General features: G+C 32.4%; 2 protein-coding genes across 5 annotated transcripts; both read right to left on the bottom strand.

Annotated features, from left to right (window-relative positions):
* Positions 1 to 2,215: 2,215 nt before the first annotated feature.
* On the bottom strand, positions 2,216 to 8,970 carry LOC142529039 (histone deacetylase 9). Of its 4 annotated transcripts, none has more exons than XM_075634400.1 (14): positions 8,700 to 8,969; positions 8,493 to 8,605; positions 8,288 to 8,405; positions 7,036 to 7,110; positions 6,737 to 6,956; positions 5,937 to 6,000; positions 5,194 to 5,286; positions 5,002 to 5,110; positions 4,795 to 4,844; positions 4,628 to 4,718; positions 3,581 to 3,651; positions 3,255 to 3,353; positions 2,642 to 2,708; positions 2,216 to 2,533 (listed from the first exon to the last, which is right to left on the bottom strand). In XM_075634400.1, the coding sequence occupies exons 1-14, from the start codon at positions 8,734 to 8,736 to the stop codon at positions 2,448 to 2,450; spliced, it is 1,293 nt and encodes a 430-aa protein (XP_075490515.1). In that variant the 5' UTR covers positions 8,737 to 8,969; the 3' UTR covers positions 2,216 to 2,447. The 4 variants fall into 4 exon arrangements, with proteins under 4 accessions (XP_075490515.1, XP_075490517.1, XP_075490518.1 ...); XM_075634402.1 differs by having other exon boundaries at positions 8,549 to 8,605; XM_075634401.1 differs by lacking the exons at positions 2,216 to 2,533; positions 2,642 to 2,708; positions 3,255 to 3,353; positions 3,581 to 3,651 and adding an exon at positions 3,658 to 4,086 and having other exon boundaries at positions 8,700 to 8,970.
* A 3,094-nt stretch (positions 8,971 to 12,064) lies between these two features.
* LOC142528552 (ethylene-responsive transcription factor ERF024-like) lies at positions 12,065 to 12,715 on the bottom strand. Its single transcript, XM_075633592.1, has one exon. The coding sequence runs from the start codon at positions 12,713 to 12,715 to the stop codon at positions 12,065 to 12,067; it is 651 nt and encodes a 216-aa protein (XP_075489707.1).
* Positions 12,716 to 17,499: the final 4,784 nt, after the last annotated feature.

Raw genomic sequence — 17,499 nt, 5'->3', positions numbered from 1 at the left:
TCTGAATTTTTTTATTTTAATATATCTTGGTAATTGATATTTTTATTTAATTTAAATTTAATAAACTTAACTATTTACAAAATCTCACTATTTATTTTTTAAAAAATAATTAAAACAATAGAGGTCCCTATTGATACTAACATGAATTGCATTATTGAAGCACACATCCATGCATCTAATCAACATTCCATTTTATCTCAATGCAATTTCATATATATAATTTCAAATTACCAATTCTATCACATTTATATACACGTAACGCATGCGACGAGACATTAATTATTATTAACCAAAACTCGTTTTAATAATTAATTGGAATAATTATGTAAATACTATAATTTAACTAATTTTAATTATTTAATTTAAAAATATAAAAGTACAAATAAAGATAATTTAGTAGTTCTAGAGAGGAGATGAGAAATTGGAGTTATGTGACCTACACAAAAAATCTTATGAGATGATATCAATTTTATTAGATGAATCTTCTATTTAGGTTACCGATGAAAAAATATCACTTTTTATTGTAAATAAGTATAATTGATCCGTCTAATGAATAAAGATCCGTCAGACCATCTCATAAGAGACCTACGGCTATAGCTATAGGTGAGTTAAAAATTTACTAAATCATCTATATTTTCTCCTTGCTTCATTGGTACTTGATTGAGCAATGTGGATGCTTTCGATTGAGAAATTTTTGGAAATTAAAGCTATAGAAAACCCCATGCTTTTGGCCGTGTGTATCAACAAGAAAATATGTTTTGGTGAGTATCAACAAGAATAGATTATTATATTGCATCCTTCTTTTATAAATCTTCCGTCCCTCAACAAGAATAGATTATTGCATAACAAGGAGAATCAGTTCAAATCATCATCTCCGCACACACGCAGTCTCCTTAGATGATTTATATAAAGATGCAAGCTTGTATAGACAATAATAAGCAGCAAACATTACTTTCTAAGCCGGAAAAAGCAGCACCGGCCACAAATCCATCAGCTGCGTCTTTGAGAATGTCCCTTAATTCTCATCCTGTATTTCTGGGCTAACAGCTTTACCCCAAACAACCCAGAGTCCACCAGTTGCAGCACATATCAACCCTTTACTTCAACGCGGTAATCGAAACAGGAGAAACAACTATCCTTCCAACATGAGGCTCCACGTGAGCATCTGCAGCAAAGGTACCCCATATCATGCCAGGAATTAGATCGACGGTAGTCCACTCCATCATTCTCATAATAGAAGTCTGTTCACCGTCCGTTTGCCTATACGCCGTAAGATCCATAACTAAAATTTCACACAGCAACGTAACTCGGCGGTACCATTCTGCGACGCGGAGAAATTCTTCATAAACCGTGGTTACAAATAGAAAAACATTCCACAACGCGGAGTATGGGCATCATATGTTAAATAAACATCTCCAGAACTTTGATCCGTTCCGGCAAACCATGAATTTCACATGGTAGAAAAAGGAAGGAAGCCTTACCAGTTCATAGTAGTGAAAGCGGGGGATTTGACAAAAAAATATGAGGGCTTTAGCAGCACTGCCAGCACACGGATCGGGGGACTATTTGGTATATGGGATTTGTTTGTCTCGTAAGATTGGAAGAAATTTGGGCCTTGCGTTAAAATGGGCGTGGATTGTTTTGATTTTGGGCCATACTATACGTGATATTGATATTCAAATTCCTCGCAAAAAGTAAATATTAAATAATAATAATAATAAATTGTTCACAAAATGTGACAAAATCGTGGCTTTAATTTTTTTATAATAATCCAGGATTTGAAACCTCGAAAGAAGGCTAGAATCCGAGGTTAGAATTTTCAGATTTTAATTTAAGAGTATTTACGTTTAAAAAAACATATTTCTTAATAAAACCATACAAAAAATCTACGCAAATGACTTTTAATAATTACAAAATAATTAATAATAATCTATAATTGAAATTTGGTTAATTAAAATCGAAAAGAAACTATTATACATTACAAAATGTCTCTGTATGCTCAGCACATAAATTAATAACACGTGAACATTAATTTATTTTGAAATCAAAACGTCAATAATGATGACAAAAACATCGACACTGAAATGTGGAGTGGTTGGGGGCAAAATTAGCCTTGATGCAACTCCAATCATTCTCAAGACTAATTTTAATTAATAATTTATCTATATAATATGATATTATTATGAAAGAGACCAACGTAAAAACTAATTTGGTCTATAAAATATATAATTTTTTTAAAAAAAATATCCTTCTCTACAGTGATCATTTTTTTTATGAAAAATACTCGGAACAAAAAAAATCGATGGGTAACAATTATCCAACATGGTTAATCACTTTTTTTGTATCTAATCCGTCAAACTTAATTTGATCATCTTTGTTTGTGATGAGCCAAAAATAAGACAGCACTCTCGATGCATAAAAACAATCAGAACCAGCAATAGGCCTTCTCACGCATCATCCATTATCTGATCATTGTCATTGTCGCCTTCATAATATTCATCGTCTCGCTGGATTTGCTTGTCTCGTGTTTGTCCTAGAATGACATTACAGTCCAGTACAACGTTGCCACATTTAGTATGTTTACAAGATGAAAAAACGAATGACCAAACTCTATTTTCCAACAGTGCAGGCAATTACTTACTGCTAATACGTTCGTCGGGATTCTGTGCATCTTCATCGATATCAGGGATGTAAAAATCAGGCGGCACCTACAACAGGTTATACAGATTTCAGTTTTCAATCCTCGAATGATTAACAGTCGTAACAAATACCATCCATCTATTAAATGGTTCAAAATGCAGTTTTATCCATCAGGTATCAAGTGCTTCTACGATCTGAAAAATATGAAGATGGTTTGGAAACTGCAACTAGAGATGAACCATGCTTGTCGGATAAAGATAGATATCACATTGAATATTAAAATCTATCACTCTTTCGCAGTCAGCCAGACTGTGATACCTCACCCTAGTTGATAAATAATTACTTACAAAATGTGGTTATTAAATACAAGAAAATTGTCTGATAAAAGTAATGAGGTAGTCAAAGAAATAAATCACATACTCCAGTTCAGAAAGAAATAGCAAAAGCTAGGAGCATAGTGTGCTCTTCAACACATTAAGAATAAGATGTTACTAACACCAGTAAAATCATCTGTGCAGATCAACAGCATTCGTTGTCCATGTATGTAAGAAAATAAATTTAACTTGAAAAAATAACAGTAGTATTGAGTTCCAAGAAATTGTCCGTCTGCTTACCTCTTGCATTTGTACACCAGGAGCGTGTTGGATGGAGCTAAGATTTTCACAAACTTGCTGTCTGATTGAGTTGAGATACGATTTGGTATTCATATTCTCCTGTTCGATAAAAAAAAAATTCATATAAGAAATGAAAAACCACAATGCCATTGCTTCCTTATTCGAACCACAATGCACATTTCTTGGATCAACAAAACGTGGTTGAGACAGTACATAACACAAACTTAAAAGTTATATCTATTAAAGCTTCATGTATTAGCTCGTACAAGTCGATCAAGCAAGTAGCATGTGGCGTATGAAAAAATTAGAACAGTCAGTTTACTCACCATGTGCCCACTTGGAGATTTCAATGAGTAATCTGGTGCAAAATATTTGATATAATCATTTTCTGGGATCTCTGTGAAATTGAAAATACGGTTATTTGGAATAGATAACGAAGTTCTGCCCAGCAGTAAAAAGACAAGATAATGATGGCCAGTGAACTATGTCTCGCAAAAGCGTACGTATTTCAGAGGCTAGGCATAGGCATGCTACAATAACATATGTCAGCATAAAGCAATAGAATGAAGAAGAAATAGGTATGAAGTCGTTAAAAATGAGAAGGAACGGTTAGTGCCATAAAAGTGAACAAAGTTCATCAAAAGATGACTAAATGATGTTTCTACAAAATAAACAAGCTCAACCAATAATAATTTCCATGTGGTAAATGAGCAAGTAGGTTGCATCTGTGAGATCAGCAAGTCAAATTTACGGAACTCCAAGTATAGCATGGCTACTTGTCTGCGGACCAAGACATTGTCAAGAATCAAGATACAACTAGGGAGAAACCATTCTGCATATGCCCAGCAGAGGAAGAGAAAGAATGAATACTTTTGACATGTCAGTTTCGGCAAAAGAAACATGACACGTGAATAAATTAGGTCCTTGCATTATATGATGCCACAGAAGAATTTGATGGCATTTGGTTGCACTTTCAACTCAATTTAACTACATTCAATTTCAAAGTTATGTATCACTTTTTCTCAGTACTTTGATATACAGTTTAGAAGTCAATATGATATGTAATCAAGTAATATTGTTTTAACGATTGAGTGATAAAGGCTAAATAAAAGAATCGTTGTTTGGAAATAATATGTGAGTATGTATCAACTGTATTTTGAATATTTGATTTACTGTCTGCGACTCAGAAAAAATAATTCGATAGAACATTTTGGAAAAAAAAATTTTGAGTGAAACATTTTGAATAGTTGGTCAAACTTTGAATTGAATTCATTTGAGCTGGACGACCGTGAGGGTCTAAGAGGTCATACGCACTTCAAAAATACAAGTAACCAAATACAAGAATTAAAATAAAGCAAAATTCATAGACATACCATTAGGGAGCTCCACACCTAGAAGAGCTCCAGTCTCCACTGTCCAACATCTAGCAACATTTTCTTTAGTGTATCCTCCACCTCCAGTTACCTGTAAGAAGAAAACATTTTATAATCAACCTGAAGTCCCTATAGAACCACTAAATTTATTCTAAGCATAAACCTACCAGCAAAGGCAAATTAAGCTGCTTCACAAACTTAACACAAGCTGCATGGCCTGTTGAAATAATTCGATACAACTAGTAAATACCCAAATAAATTGTCAATTTGGCGAGGAAAATGTAACCCATAAGACAGAGCACAAAACAAAATCATAATTGACAATAAACAAAACAGGGTAAGAATAAAAACTGTTTCAATTACAAGCAGAGCACCATCAATCGAGAGGTTGAAGCAGCCCAATCGATCCCCAGCAAGTGAATCTGCTCCACATTGAAGAACAATTGCTCCAGGAACATAGCAGTCCATAACCTTCGTTATAACCTGTAGCTTTACAGATTAGAAACCTAGAATTTATCAATTCCTAAAAAGGAACTTCTCATAACTAAAGTTTACAAAAATGTCACCGTCTTGAAGAGACGTAAAAAGCTGCCATCGTCTATTCCATCCTTGAGAGGGACATTTATAGCGTAAAATTTACCTTCTCTCTCCCCTACATCCTTCAAAATTATTTCAACAAATGCATTAAACTTCTTCAATAACAGCATACAAATCTTAAATTGGCTAAAGGAATAACTGAAAGTATCCTAAAATCTTTTAAATCCCTCTATTGACTACTAAGCCAATGGATATATATATAAACACACAACACAGTCTACAAGCTTCCACGAGTCACATTGGGGCAATTCATTTGATACTCGGAATTAATATTCCAATTCAAACCTAAGGATAATACACATTCAAGTATACACAAATTTGACATCTTAATGACATAAATATTTTAATTTTATACCATTACAGATTCTGCCGACAAGCCTGGAAATCACCCATTTTACATTTAATCTGCAAGATTGTGGGTGTGTTTTAAATACAGAAGGCATATTTCATTTTATCTACACTAGTCAGGCTCGCACCCAAGATTTAATCGTGGTAGACAACAGATGAAAATGTGAGCAATGACCGAACATAGCCAGGTATTTAGAGTAACAGAGACACTAACTAGATGAAGAAAAAATGGAAATATCTTCTGTGGAACTAAATTATCTAATTTTTTAAAATACATCGCATTCAGTACATTGCGTATATTTCGCTGAACAAAATGTCTATACATTAAAAGGAACACCCAAAGCTCAAACCCTAGAGGAAGTACCTTAACATCACCAGTTCCAGGAAAGAACAAATCTCCGTATTTGTGAAAACTGACAGTCATTACCCTGCATGTCGCAAGTTTAATTGAAATACCAAAAAAGGCAATGAGACAAATAACAGATCGTATCTAAATTGGAGCATTAAGTTTCCCAAAGATGCCAATTGTTATCCTAGAGAGCCTAAACAGTAAACAAAAATGTTTGAAGCAACCCAAGTAACAGATATCTAAGGTTTACATCAAATTTGGACACAAATCATGTTATGGCAATAGTAGTTTTCAAAAGCACAAGTGTGCCCAAACAGAAATCAATGCCAGGCCCTTGTAACATTTCCAGAAACACCCAAAAACAAAGGTAACTGCAAAGATATACAGAGGCGCTAGGAGTATAAAGTATCAATTGCAACTATTGTATACTGCCACTTACTTCATTGTTGATTATTCTTCTCTAAATTGTTGGGTTATACATATTTACTAAAGAATAACAAATCACAGCAGAAGCAGAGAAAATTGAACTCCAGGAGAATGTCTTCATTCTCAATTCTTTACTTATCTTGTTAGCTCATCTTCCCTCAATTCACAGGGCATTTACTATTCATAAAAAAATTTATACTACTTCACATGGCCAACATGCTACATTGGCGCCAACAGCGTTAATGGCATGGCACTCGTCCGTCAATAAAGAAATCGTCTGACGAGGCCATCTTCTCTTCAACTGTATTATGCATGAAACATTCAACATTCATAAGATAGACATGTTGTCAGCATCTTCATTTGTAATGTTTACATGACTGTCATAATACCTGTCAGTAAAATAAAAGGCTTCTTCAACCCCGTCACCATGGTGCACATCAATATCAATATACAGCACGCGGGCATGATACTTCAACAGCTCCAAAATTCCCAAAACTAAGTCATTGATGTAACAAAATCCAGATGCCTCACACTTTTTGGCATGGTGTAAGCCACCAGCCCAATTTATGGCAACGTCACAGAGCTTATTATTTAATCTCCGGGCAGCATCTGCCACAAAAATCAACCGGGATCAGTGAGGTTTGTTCAACCTCAAACTCTGGGTGGAGGACAATTACCATAGGATTACCTATAGTTCCACCAGCATAAATTTGGCAAAACTCAAAAAGGTTGTCAAAGACTGGACAATCTTCCCCAAGATTATCTACGGGAGAAAAAACAAGTAAGTGGACAAATTAATACTAAGCAAAGCTATTTTATGGATTAAAATCAGGCAGAAAACTTGTAATCTGAAAGGTAATCAATTATTCAGAAGTTTTTGTGCCATGAGTTAGGAAATCAAAGAGCGCGTTGACTTGTATAAGCTAATATTAGTTTTCTGTTGCATCCCCCCAATATAAGAATAATCTGTAATATCTCATTTTTATTTCCTTGAATAAACTTTCCCTTCTTTTAACATTTTTAGCATCATCATTACTTTTAACTAAATTTTTCATCACTTTATAAATATTTTATGATTTATCAAATAAGGTCTGACATGATTTGATACAAATTTATTCCCCCGAAACAATGAAACATTCATTTTTTTTACCCCAAATATTTCCCCAACGCTGATGAAACAAACCTGTTATGTCCTAACCTCAAAAACCAGCTAAGTAAATAATAATTATGCAGTAGTCATCCAACTATGATAGTATGAAAAATTCCGGCTGTGGACGTTAAGAATTCTAGATAGAGGATGTGAAATCAAAAACTCAACTTTTCAGCAGCTGCTTAAAATATTAATCTAATTGTTGATTTCAGAAGTTTTTTCATTGAAGATAAATGATATGAATCCATTATAGGTGTTCCTAAACACTGATTATAACACTTCTCCAATGGGACCTTATCTCAAACTCTCCCTAAAAAAAGAAAACCCATGACTCCTAATGCAATTTACTTACTCCATTGTTTTTAACCTCTGTCGATTAACTTGGTCACTCACAAATGCTAAGTAGAAGATGAAATTAATTATTAAGGGGAAAATTTTGTTAATATGACTTGTAGAAGTGCGCATCAATTCCAAATATATGATGGAGAAATTAGAAAAATAACGCATTAAAATAATAAAACATTAAAACACGAGAAATATTGTCTGTGTAAAATCAAAAAGCTATGACACAGACAAAATGCACATGAAGTTATATCTCTCAAAGTCATGAATATTATGTGAATGTAACTCAATCTGGAATATGTATACGTAAAATCCCACTTCCTAAGGTTTCCTAAAAAACAAATAAGACAGCATAGTTTTCATAACCACAAAATGACGATGCCTTTCGATTATTCCAAGATCAGCTACATTTGAATACAATAAAACCAATACAAATCTAAATACTCACATTTTGTCATTTCATTCAAGAACAAATTTTGAGTGTCCGGAGTGATTCGCTGCAGAAACTCCACATAATCAGGAGAATGAAACTGAGCTAGCTCTACTGGGTATCCTTTGTGAGGCCTCTGAATATTAAGACAAAATTTGAGCAGCGTAAACCGAGAAAATAACATATACAAGCTAAAAAAATTAGTTGAAATGTTGCAACGAACATAAATTTCCATCTTCTTATGGAGCTCATAAGCAAGAACCAAATGGTGAGTCATACATAACCGATGCGGCTTCATAGGGTGATTCGGCCCAAAGTACACGTTGCCCACATCCCCTGCAGTTCAAATGATTGGGTAAGTCCATTTCACGTCTTCAAAACAAATACACATCAACGCATGAAAGAAGAAAATGAGAAAAGAAGCAGAAACCGTCATAGAAATAGGAGATTCTGTCCTTGCTGCGCATGCTAGAGTGAGGGCTGGTCCGTGGAGAACACTAATTGAAGAGTGATGCCTTTATTCACCGAATTTCTTCGACAAAAAGTAGAATTTCGTCTACTTCTCTCAGGCAGAAAATTGAAGAGACATTAAAAAATCACTTGTCTTGCAAAAACCAAACCCTAGTCGATTTAGGAATGAGGTTTTCGGCAAGTGTATCCATGATTTCTCATACAGTCTCATTCCCAAATTATTAGAGAGGAAATAAATAAACTAGTGCTATATAAACAAAGTTAAAATACCATAAAACCTTTTATGAAAAATAAATAATGATGTACAATCTTATGTTTTTCAAATTTAACCAAATTTTATTTTTAAAAATAATTTATTTTTATTTTTCAATTAAAAAATCAAATATATATGTATTATTTGTTTTGTTAAAAAAATTATATAGTTAAATAAAAAATAGTATTAGCCAATTGATAGTTATTTTTATTGTAATTTATTTGTTTGTTATGTTGGAGAAACTTGATTATTCTAAATTACGTAAATGACACGAAGATAAATAATTACATTTTTATTTAATAGTAACAATATTTGTTTATTAAATTAGCAAGAATAAACAAAATAAAAAAAGAAGAGGTTTTTTTTTGCTTTAAATTTGAAAAACACAAGATTTTATATGGTCATTTATTTTTTATAAGAAGTTATATATCAATTAGAGGATCGCAGCGCAGTGTTTCATAAAAAAAATAAAGTAGCCTTTTAATTTTAAAATAAAAAGTAATTTTTTAAATTAAAATGGTAAGAAAGAAAATAAAATGTAAAAATTAAAGTTAAATATAATTGGATAGTTAGAGGATGTTTAAGAAATTATTAAAAAATTTCTCCATCATATCAAAGTTAGTGCGAGAATTTAACTTTAACAAATAGTATAGATATGTATAAAAACTGAGTTCTGCCAAAAAAATATTCTATAAAGATAGGATATTTGTGCTGACATTATGGTAGGAGACGAAATGAGAAGGCGAATTTCAGGCGGACAAAAGAAACGTGTTTCCACAACAAATTTTTGGCCAATGAGTTGCTATTTTCTGTCTCTTACGATGATGAGAAGTGGGTTCTTTATTTGAGTTTTTTTGGCCAAATTTAGGTGAAATGTTGGTAGGACTGGCAAAAGCGTTCTTCATGGATGAATTATCAACAGGATTGGTTAGCTCCACGACTTTCCAAATCGTCAAGTTTATGAGACAAATGGTTCATATCAATGATATAAGTATATAACCATGGTCATATCTTTACTGCAGCCGGCTCCTGAAACATACGAATTGTTCGATGATGTAATCCTTCTTTCAGATGGTCAGATTGTTTATGAGGGTGCTCGTGAAGACGTGCTCCATTTTTTCGTGTACATGGGATTCAAATGTCCCGAAAGAAAGGGAATTGCAGATTTTCTACAAGAAGTTACTTCGAAGAAGGATCAAAGTCAGTACTGGTGCAGAAACAGTCAACATTCATTATATCTCCATACCTGAGTTTTCACAGGCTTTCACTTCTTTCGAACGGGGCAACAGCTTGTTGAAGAGCTTAGAACCCCTTATCAAAAATCAACGGCTCATCCTGCAGCTTTGGTAAAACAGAAATACGGAATCTCCGAACTTGGAGCTTTTTCAGGGCTTGTTTCGCCAGGGAATGGCTTTTGATGAAGCGTAGCTCATTTGTACGCAAATAACGATTATGGCGACCATAGCCTTGACGGTGTTCTTAAGAACGGAATGAAAGCTGGAACAATGGCGGATTCTTCTAAATTTTTGGGAGCATTGTTCTTAGTCTTATTAATGAGATGTTTAATGGGATGCAAGAGCTCGCAATGCTTGTTTTTAGGCTCCCTGTATTTTTCAAACAAAGGGATTCGTTATTCTATCCGGCTTGGGCTTTTTCCTTGCCAATTGTGGTCCTTCGAGTTCCGATTTCAGTAATGAAGTCTGGTTTGTGGATCGTCTTGACATACTACAGTATTGGCTTTGCATGCACCCAAGTTCACAAATGATTGACTTAAGCCTCTATTAAAAAATTTGCATCGCATCTTTACTATCAGAGACAGATTTTGATGGTGCGGCTCACTCTGTCCTACAGTATACATTGAAAATAATATATCTTTTTAAGTGATATTGTGAATAATTTTTTATCCTTTTTTTCCTTCAGATCTTTCAAGCGTTCCTGGCATTTATCGGGTACACCAGATGGCGCTTTCTTTGTCCCGTTTCATTGCAGCAGCTGGAAGAACTCAAGTTGTTGCAAACACGCTCGGATCCTTCACTTTACTATTGGTATTTGTGCAAGGAGGCTTTGTTGTTGCGAAAGGTCGGTGATTCATTATTCCATCAATGATTCAAGTGTTTACGAATAATATATCTTGGCCGTGAAATCAAGAATCTAGTGATAAAATGCAATGTTTCCATGTCATATAGATGGCATTCAAGATTGGATGATATGGGGATGCTACATTTCTCCGATGATGTACGGCCAAAACGCCATTGCCATCAACGAGTTCCTCTCTGAGAGATGGAGTACAGTAAGTTCTCCACGATGTTCAGTTGCAATTCTTGCACATTATGTAAAGTAAAGTCTCTAATTGAATAAAATGCGACAATATGCATCCACCGACCAAATCGAAAAACAGTACTTTCTGCTTGACCAACTAACAAGATAAATTTTATAATTTTTATTTTTATATATGTAGATAAATGGATTTTGGTTTATAATTTATTTTGAAATGAGTAGGTCTTTTGTGAGACGGGTCAAGTACTATACCGATATTCACAATAAAAAGTACTGCTATTATGATAAAAAGTAATATTTTTCATAATTGACCCAAATAAGATATATGTCTCACAAAATACGACATGTGAGACCGTCTCATATAAGGTTTTTGTCTTTTGAAAATATGGTTTTAATTGATTTTATTTCCTTGAGAATTTGAACTCCTAGTCCTTGTCATTTTGTTTTATATAGTTTTCCTTTTTATAGGGGTAAACAACTCACATTATTTAGACGAAAAGACAGCTAAAATTTCTTTTAAAAAATTATTAATCCTAAAACCAATTTGTAGTTAAAGACTTTAACGGGACCGGACATTTTTTGTAAACTAATAATGCATACTTCAAGAGACCGAAAACCGTCGTCTAATGTGATGTTAATTATATGACATATAGTCCTCAACATTTTGTTTTTATTTTTGTTTTTTTTTTGGTTTGCGAAACCAATTTTAGAAACATATATCCAATAATTAGTGGTAATTTTTAGTTTTCACAATCAATAAATTAAAATATAATGTGTTAAAAGAGAACAAGGGTTTATGAATTTTCCCACAGATTAAAGTAAATGTAATCATCACGATCGTCAATATCATCCCATTTGAATCCACTTTTCATAGCCGGTGGAGTCAGCAGCATTCCTTCCGCCATGCTATTCACGAAACCCAGCATGTTAAACACCGCCTCCTCGTCCATGAATCCGATATTCCCGTCATGATCACGACAAACATTATTTCCCCACAAATCCATCGCTGGAGCATTTGAAACCATTTCTACGGGAGTTTTGTCTGCAGGTAATTCACTCATAATACCACTAGAAGAGCTCGAACAAGAGAAATATCTAGCAGCATTTTGGATATCATCATTGGCGTTCGACTCGGCCCAAGGAGGGCAGACAAGAGAAGCAGAGAAATCCTGCTGCGGGACCTTACCACTCAACTTGACGGCTGCCACGTTGTCATACGCGGCGGCCACCACCAACTCAGGGTTACCGAGAGATGATCGTGTTGGTTTCTTGTTGGGATCACGCACTTCAGAGAGCCTCCTGTTTATTTTCCGGCCACCCCTTTTTCTTTGTGCGGATGCAATGCTCGATTTTTCATCAGGGTTTGCTTCTGCAACAAGCTGTGCATTGTGATCAAACGATGAAGAAGATGGATTCCACCACTGGTTTGATTGATCAAAATCCATGTTTAGTTAGTTCTGCATGGGCAATGCATGCAACTATATATATATATACAAAAAAATTTATATATGCATGCACACATCAATTATGCTCATGATAAAATGATGGAGAAATAGATTATGTTCATCGTACGAGAACCCTACTTTGAGAAGGCATAAACAAGCAACAAGTGCGCGTCTCTGAAAATGGATTATGGGCACGTGGGAATTAGATTAGTTAGTGACGGTGGCTTGACAATTCAAAGCGGGCCAGGGTTTGTTTTAACGTTGAAAAAATCAAAGTACAGAACGTTGACTTTGTCAAAGCATTGAATTTTGACTCGTTCCAAATTTAGATAGTGAATATATGAAAAATGGACTTATTTTCGGTTATTTTATAAATTTATAGATTATATTCGAATTATAGTTTAAAGGTTGGTATGGTTTAATTTGGAAGTACTTGTGGTGGCGAATTGGGATAATATTTACATAATTTCAAATGAATAAAAACCATAGTTTTATAAATTTATAGTTTCAACTCCTAATTAAATATGTATCCAATTAACAAATCAAGTATGGTTTAGAATCGATCGACTTTAATTTAGCCCATTTCTTAGTTTTCCCATCCAATTATTAAGTTGACGTCTGAGTACACATGTTGCATGGCATTATATAATATAATTATTGCTAAAAAAATTTTAATAGTTTGTTTCTAGGTTTAATTTTGTTTGTGCATTATTACATAATTTGGAAAAAAAATTCTTAAATATAGAAAACATCATGAACATGATTTTTGTTCACTTATGGCAAAAGATAAATACTTAAATAAATATCAAAAAAATTAAAACAATAAACTTATGAAATTTAAAAAATGTAAGGTTTTTTCAGTATAAAACGATATATATTGATATCGTACCGAAATCTCGGTATATCGTAAAATTTGGTATAATCAATATGACAGTTACATATACCGAAAATCTTCGGTACGGTATCGGTATAAAAATTGTGTATACCGTAATTTCGATACGATATATGATATATGATTTTAGATATGATACGGTACGATATATCACCTCTGTAAACACCTAGTTGTGAATGAATGTGAAAGAAATTAACGAAGAACGACACTATATGTTAACTTTGTTGCACGTTTTGATTAAGATTCATTAAATATGATAAACCCATCATTTTTTTATTATTATTGTCGTTATTATTATTATTATGTTTCAATATCAAGTGACATACTACAGACTCGTCCTTGTGAGCTGTCGAGAAAATTTTAAAAACACAATATGCAAAATTTCCGAAATTCAAGTCTTGTCTTTCAAGTGTTAATTCATATTTCTTATCGAATTAACTGATCGTCATGCCATCATACATTTGACTATGATATACTCAACCGTATACACTGTTTCGATCGTGTTTTCGAGACGAATTCAGGTTGCACGTCAGTAGACCTTCAATACTTGTGTTGTGGTTATTGGACGTGTGTTCCGTCTTGACCTATATTTATAGGTTAGATTGGCGATTCAAAGAACAAGTAAAGGTTTCGTAGTTGCGGCAGGATGAGGTAAAATCTCATCCGTGTGTAAGGACTTCTATTGGTCGTCGTCGTACATACATACATATATATATATATATATATATATATATATATATAATTTTGATATGTATCATCGCATCCAATATACTAGTGTCATCTCAACTTAAATTTAAAAAACAAAATTGAGATGGTTCATCTAGCCCAAAATAAAGAAGTTACTTACTTATGAGTTTATATTTGGGATCACAAATTTATTTTTTTCCCTTTATAATTAATTAAATGTTTGTGGAGGGCTCACTAGGTTCGTGAATTTTACGTGTAAAAAAAATATTTTATGTTAACCCAAAAAAGTCAATTGCCCTAGCTACTTGCTTTAATCCTTTTCACTGCTGAAATAATTATTTATTTGAGTTACTGAGCTTTCACATAATAAACACATAAATTTTGGCTTTTGGAAAATCAATTTTCAAAACTTATACAACGGTCTTTCAAATAAGTTTGTGGGATATATATATCTGTCAATTTTCCATCGTTCTTGTTAATATATATGTAAATTTAGTTTGATTTTATATTCACGGACCAAATCGATTATTATACACGAATTAAGTTTAATAACAATATTAGATTTTGAGTAGGTCTCTTGTGATACGGTCTCTCGAATCTTTATCTGTGAGACGGGTCAACTCTATCGATATTCACAATAAAAAGTAATACATTTTCATGGATAACCCAAATAAGATATCCGTCTCACAAAATACGACCCGTGAGATCGTCTCACACAAGTTTTTCACTTAGATTTTATGTTATGGCTCTATTTTTATATTAATTAATGAATTGAAATATAATTTATCTGTCTCTTTAATGACGATAGAAGCCAAAAAAAATGATCTAAAAGTGTGGTGGCTGAATTAAAAGCGTCACGCCCACTCTTGCTACTTCAGTAGGACTTTAATTAATTACTTGTTAAATATTTTACTAAATTAAAAACAATTAATTATATCGAACAAGTGTTGGAGAGATCAGAGATGGGATTAAAATAATAATAGTCCCATTGAATTTCAGTGTTTTGTGCTAAAAGCTGTCAATTTTAAATTATAATTCAAGCCAAACAAAACCAGGTTTGCCAAATTTTTTCCGCATGGTTTTCCACGTGTCAAAAATATGCGTTATAGTACGTAAGATAAATTTTATAAATTTTTTTGTTTTATATTTTATTTTTATAATTTGTTGTTGCTTTAAATTTTGTCATTTCGAAGCCAATTAAAAGCAAAACTGCATCGTGATTATTTCCATATATATATATATATATATATATATATATATATATATATATATATATATTGTATAAATTTTTACTTTTTGAAAATTTTCTATGGAAATTAATAAGTTTTTTTAGCTTTAATTAAATGTTTTTTTCCTGAAACAACTGAATCGAACAAATATAATTTATTTGACACTCATTTCTCCTCCGTGGAACATATAGTGAGAATTAAATACATATTGTTCAAAGTAAAATACATCTCATAAAAAAAGGAAAAATAAAGTAAAACAACTTCATTACTTCAAAACGAGATAAAAGAGTTTGTCGTTTCGCATTATTTGTATTTATGTATATTTAATGTCTGTAATATAAGATTTATTCTTGTCATATAAGTTACGTGAGAAGGTATTGGTTCGAAATAAACAATATTCGGTGGATTTAGTGGTTTTGACAAAATAAAAGACGGAAACAAAATATGAGTTTCTAGTGAAAACCAAAATTTGATAAATTAAATGACTAATACCAAAAATAGACCAATTTACATTACTAAAATTGTAATTTTTCAACTATACATCTAATTGTCTCGTGTAAGAAGTTTGAATGTATTCCACCTCATATTTAAATAACACATTTTACTTTTAATAGCCCAAATATATAGTCCATTATTTATATATTTATCAGTATTATTTTCTTAATTATTTTAATACTTTATTTGCATTCACTAAATATATTAGTTACTTCCAATATGTTTTTATATCATATTAAATCATTCATTAAATAAACATAAAATAAATTTTCTATGTATATAATAAATTTATTTTATCTTAAATTAAATATTACAACCAGTCAAATCCGGGCAGCTAATTGACAAAACATGTTATCACATAAGTAAGCTTCGTATCTTTACGATAACTAACTTTGTAATTATAATTAAACGAATAAAAAATACTGTTTTTTATCCAATAAAAATAACATAAACCTATTTTAATAAAGTTGTAATCCATCATGCTAAATTATATATTATATTTTTACTTTTCGATTAACACAGTAATCTGAAAAAAAAAAACAAAAAAAAACCGTAAATATTACTTGATTTTGTAATTGGATAATGCTCTTTTTGACTATGTTTTGCATTTATATAATTCAAAAATTTTAGACACATTCATGGTGTAATTTTCCATGAAGTCAGCCTGAAAATAACAAGAAATTGAGTAATTTGGCTTTATCGTCAGAATTGTTGAGGCGTCGTCCATTTCTTTATACGCATTTGTTGACTCAAAATGTCTCAAGAGTATCGCGTGATAAATTTTTATTTCAAATATATATATATGATGGGTAATTACTCAATTTAATTATTTAATTTATTATTGATGCCCAAATTAATTATAAAAGTCCAAGCCCGCTATACGCTCCAAAAAAATCTATAAATAGGAGATGATTCTCATTATTCGAGGGAGGATAATTTTATTTTTAAACTTTTTAGCTCTCAATTAAAAACTTTAAATTATTTTCTATCTTGAGCGTCAGAGTGTCTACGTCGGGCAAATCCCGGCGCATCTGACGTTTGTTTGTGACGCATGTGATAACCCACAAAGATTTATATCCACCAGCTACTTGGACCCGTTTACGAACTTGGAGAGTAATTCGAATAATCACAATTTTTGACTACATCAATATATATATAATTTGAAACAAATATTTGAAGTTACACAACTATTTAATTTTTGGGAATAAAGAGAAACATAGGGGGGAAAATACCCATAAATAATTCACTACACAACTTGCCAAGATATGAATTGAACCTCCTGCATCAACATTGTAATCAAATCAATGACATTTATTCATTAACTTTTAGACTCTTAACTTAAAAGTTGGTACTTTGATTCGCTTTGAAGCATCAAAACAAGGCTTCGTATTTTATCGTTATAATCTATATCATCGTCATCTTCATCGTCGAAATACTCGGAAATAGTTGACAATAATCGATAAGATCATTGTGAAAATTAA

This window comes from Primulina tabacum, chromosome 16 (assembly GCF_025594145.1).
Source record: "Primulina tabacum isolate GXHZ01 chromosome 16, ASM2559414v2, whole genome shotgun sequence".
NCBI lineage: Eukaryota > Viridiplantae > Streptophyta > Magnoliopsida > Lamiales > Gesneriaceae > Primulina > Primulina tabacum.
The sequence above is the reverse complement of the archived record's forward strand: the minus strand, read 5'-3'. Positions and strand labels throughout refer to the sequence as shown.

What these genes read in the sequence shown, in the direction of transcription:
- LOC142529039 (XM_075634400.1), bottom strand. Translation starts at nt 8,736, where the DNA reads ATGCGCAGCAAGGACAGAATCTCCTATTTCTATGACG. An exon ending in TTTTACGTCTCTTCAAGACG is followed by an intron (nt 5,111 to 5,193) that starts GTGACATTTTTG and finishes GTAAAGCTACAG; the next exon opens with GTTATAACGAAGGTTATGGA. An exon ending in CTGGTGTACAAATGCAAGAG is followed by an intron (nt 2,709 to 3,254) that starts GTAAGCAGACGG and finishes AACCTGTTGTAG; the next exon opens with GTGCCGCCTGATTTTTACAT.
- LOC142528552 (XM_075633592.1), bottom strand. Translation starts at nt 12,715, where the DNA reads ATGGATTTTGATCAATCAAACCAGTGGTGGAATCCATCTTCTTCATCG.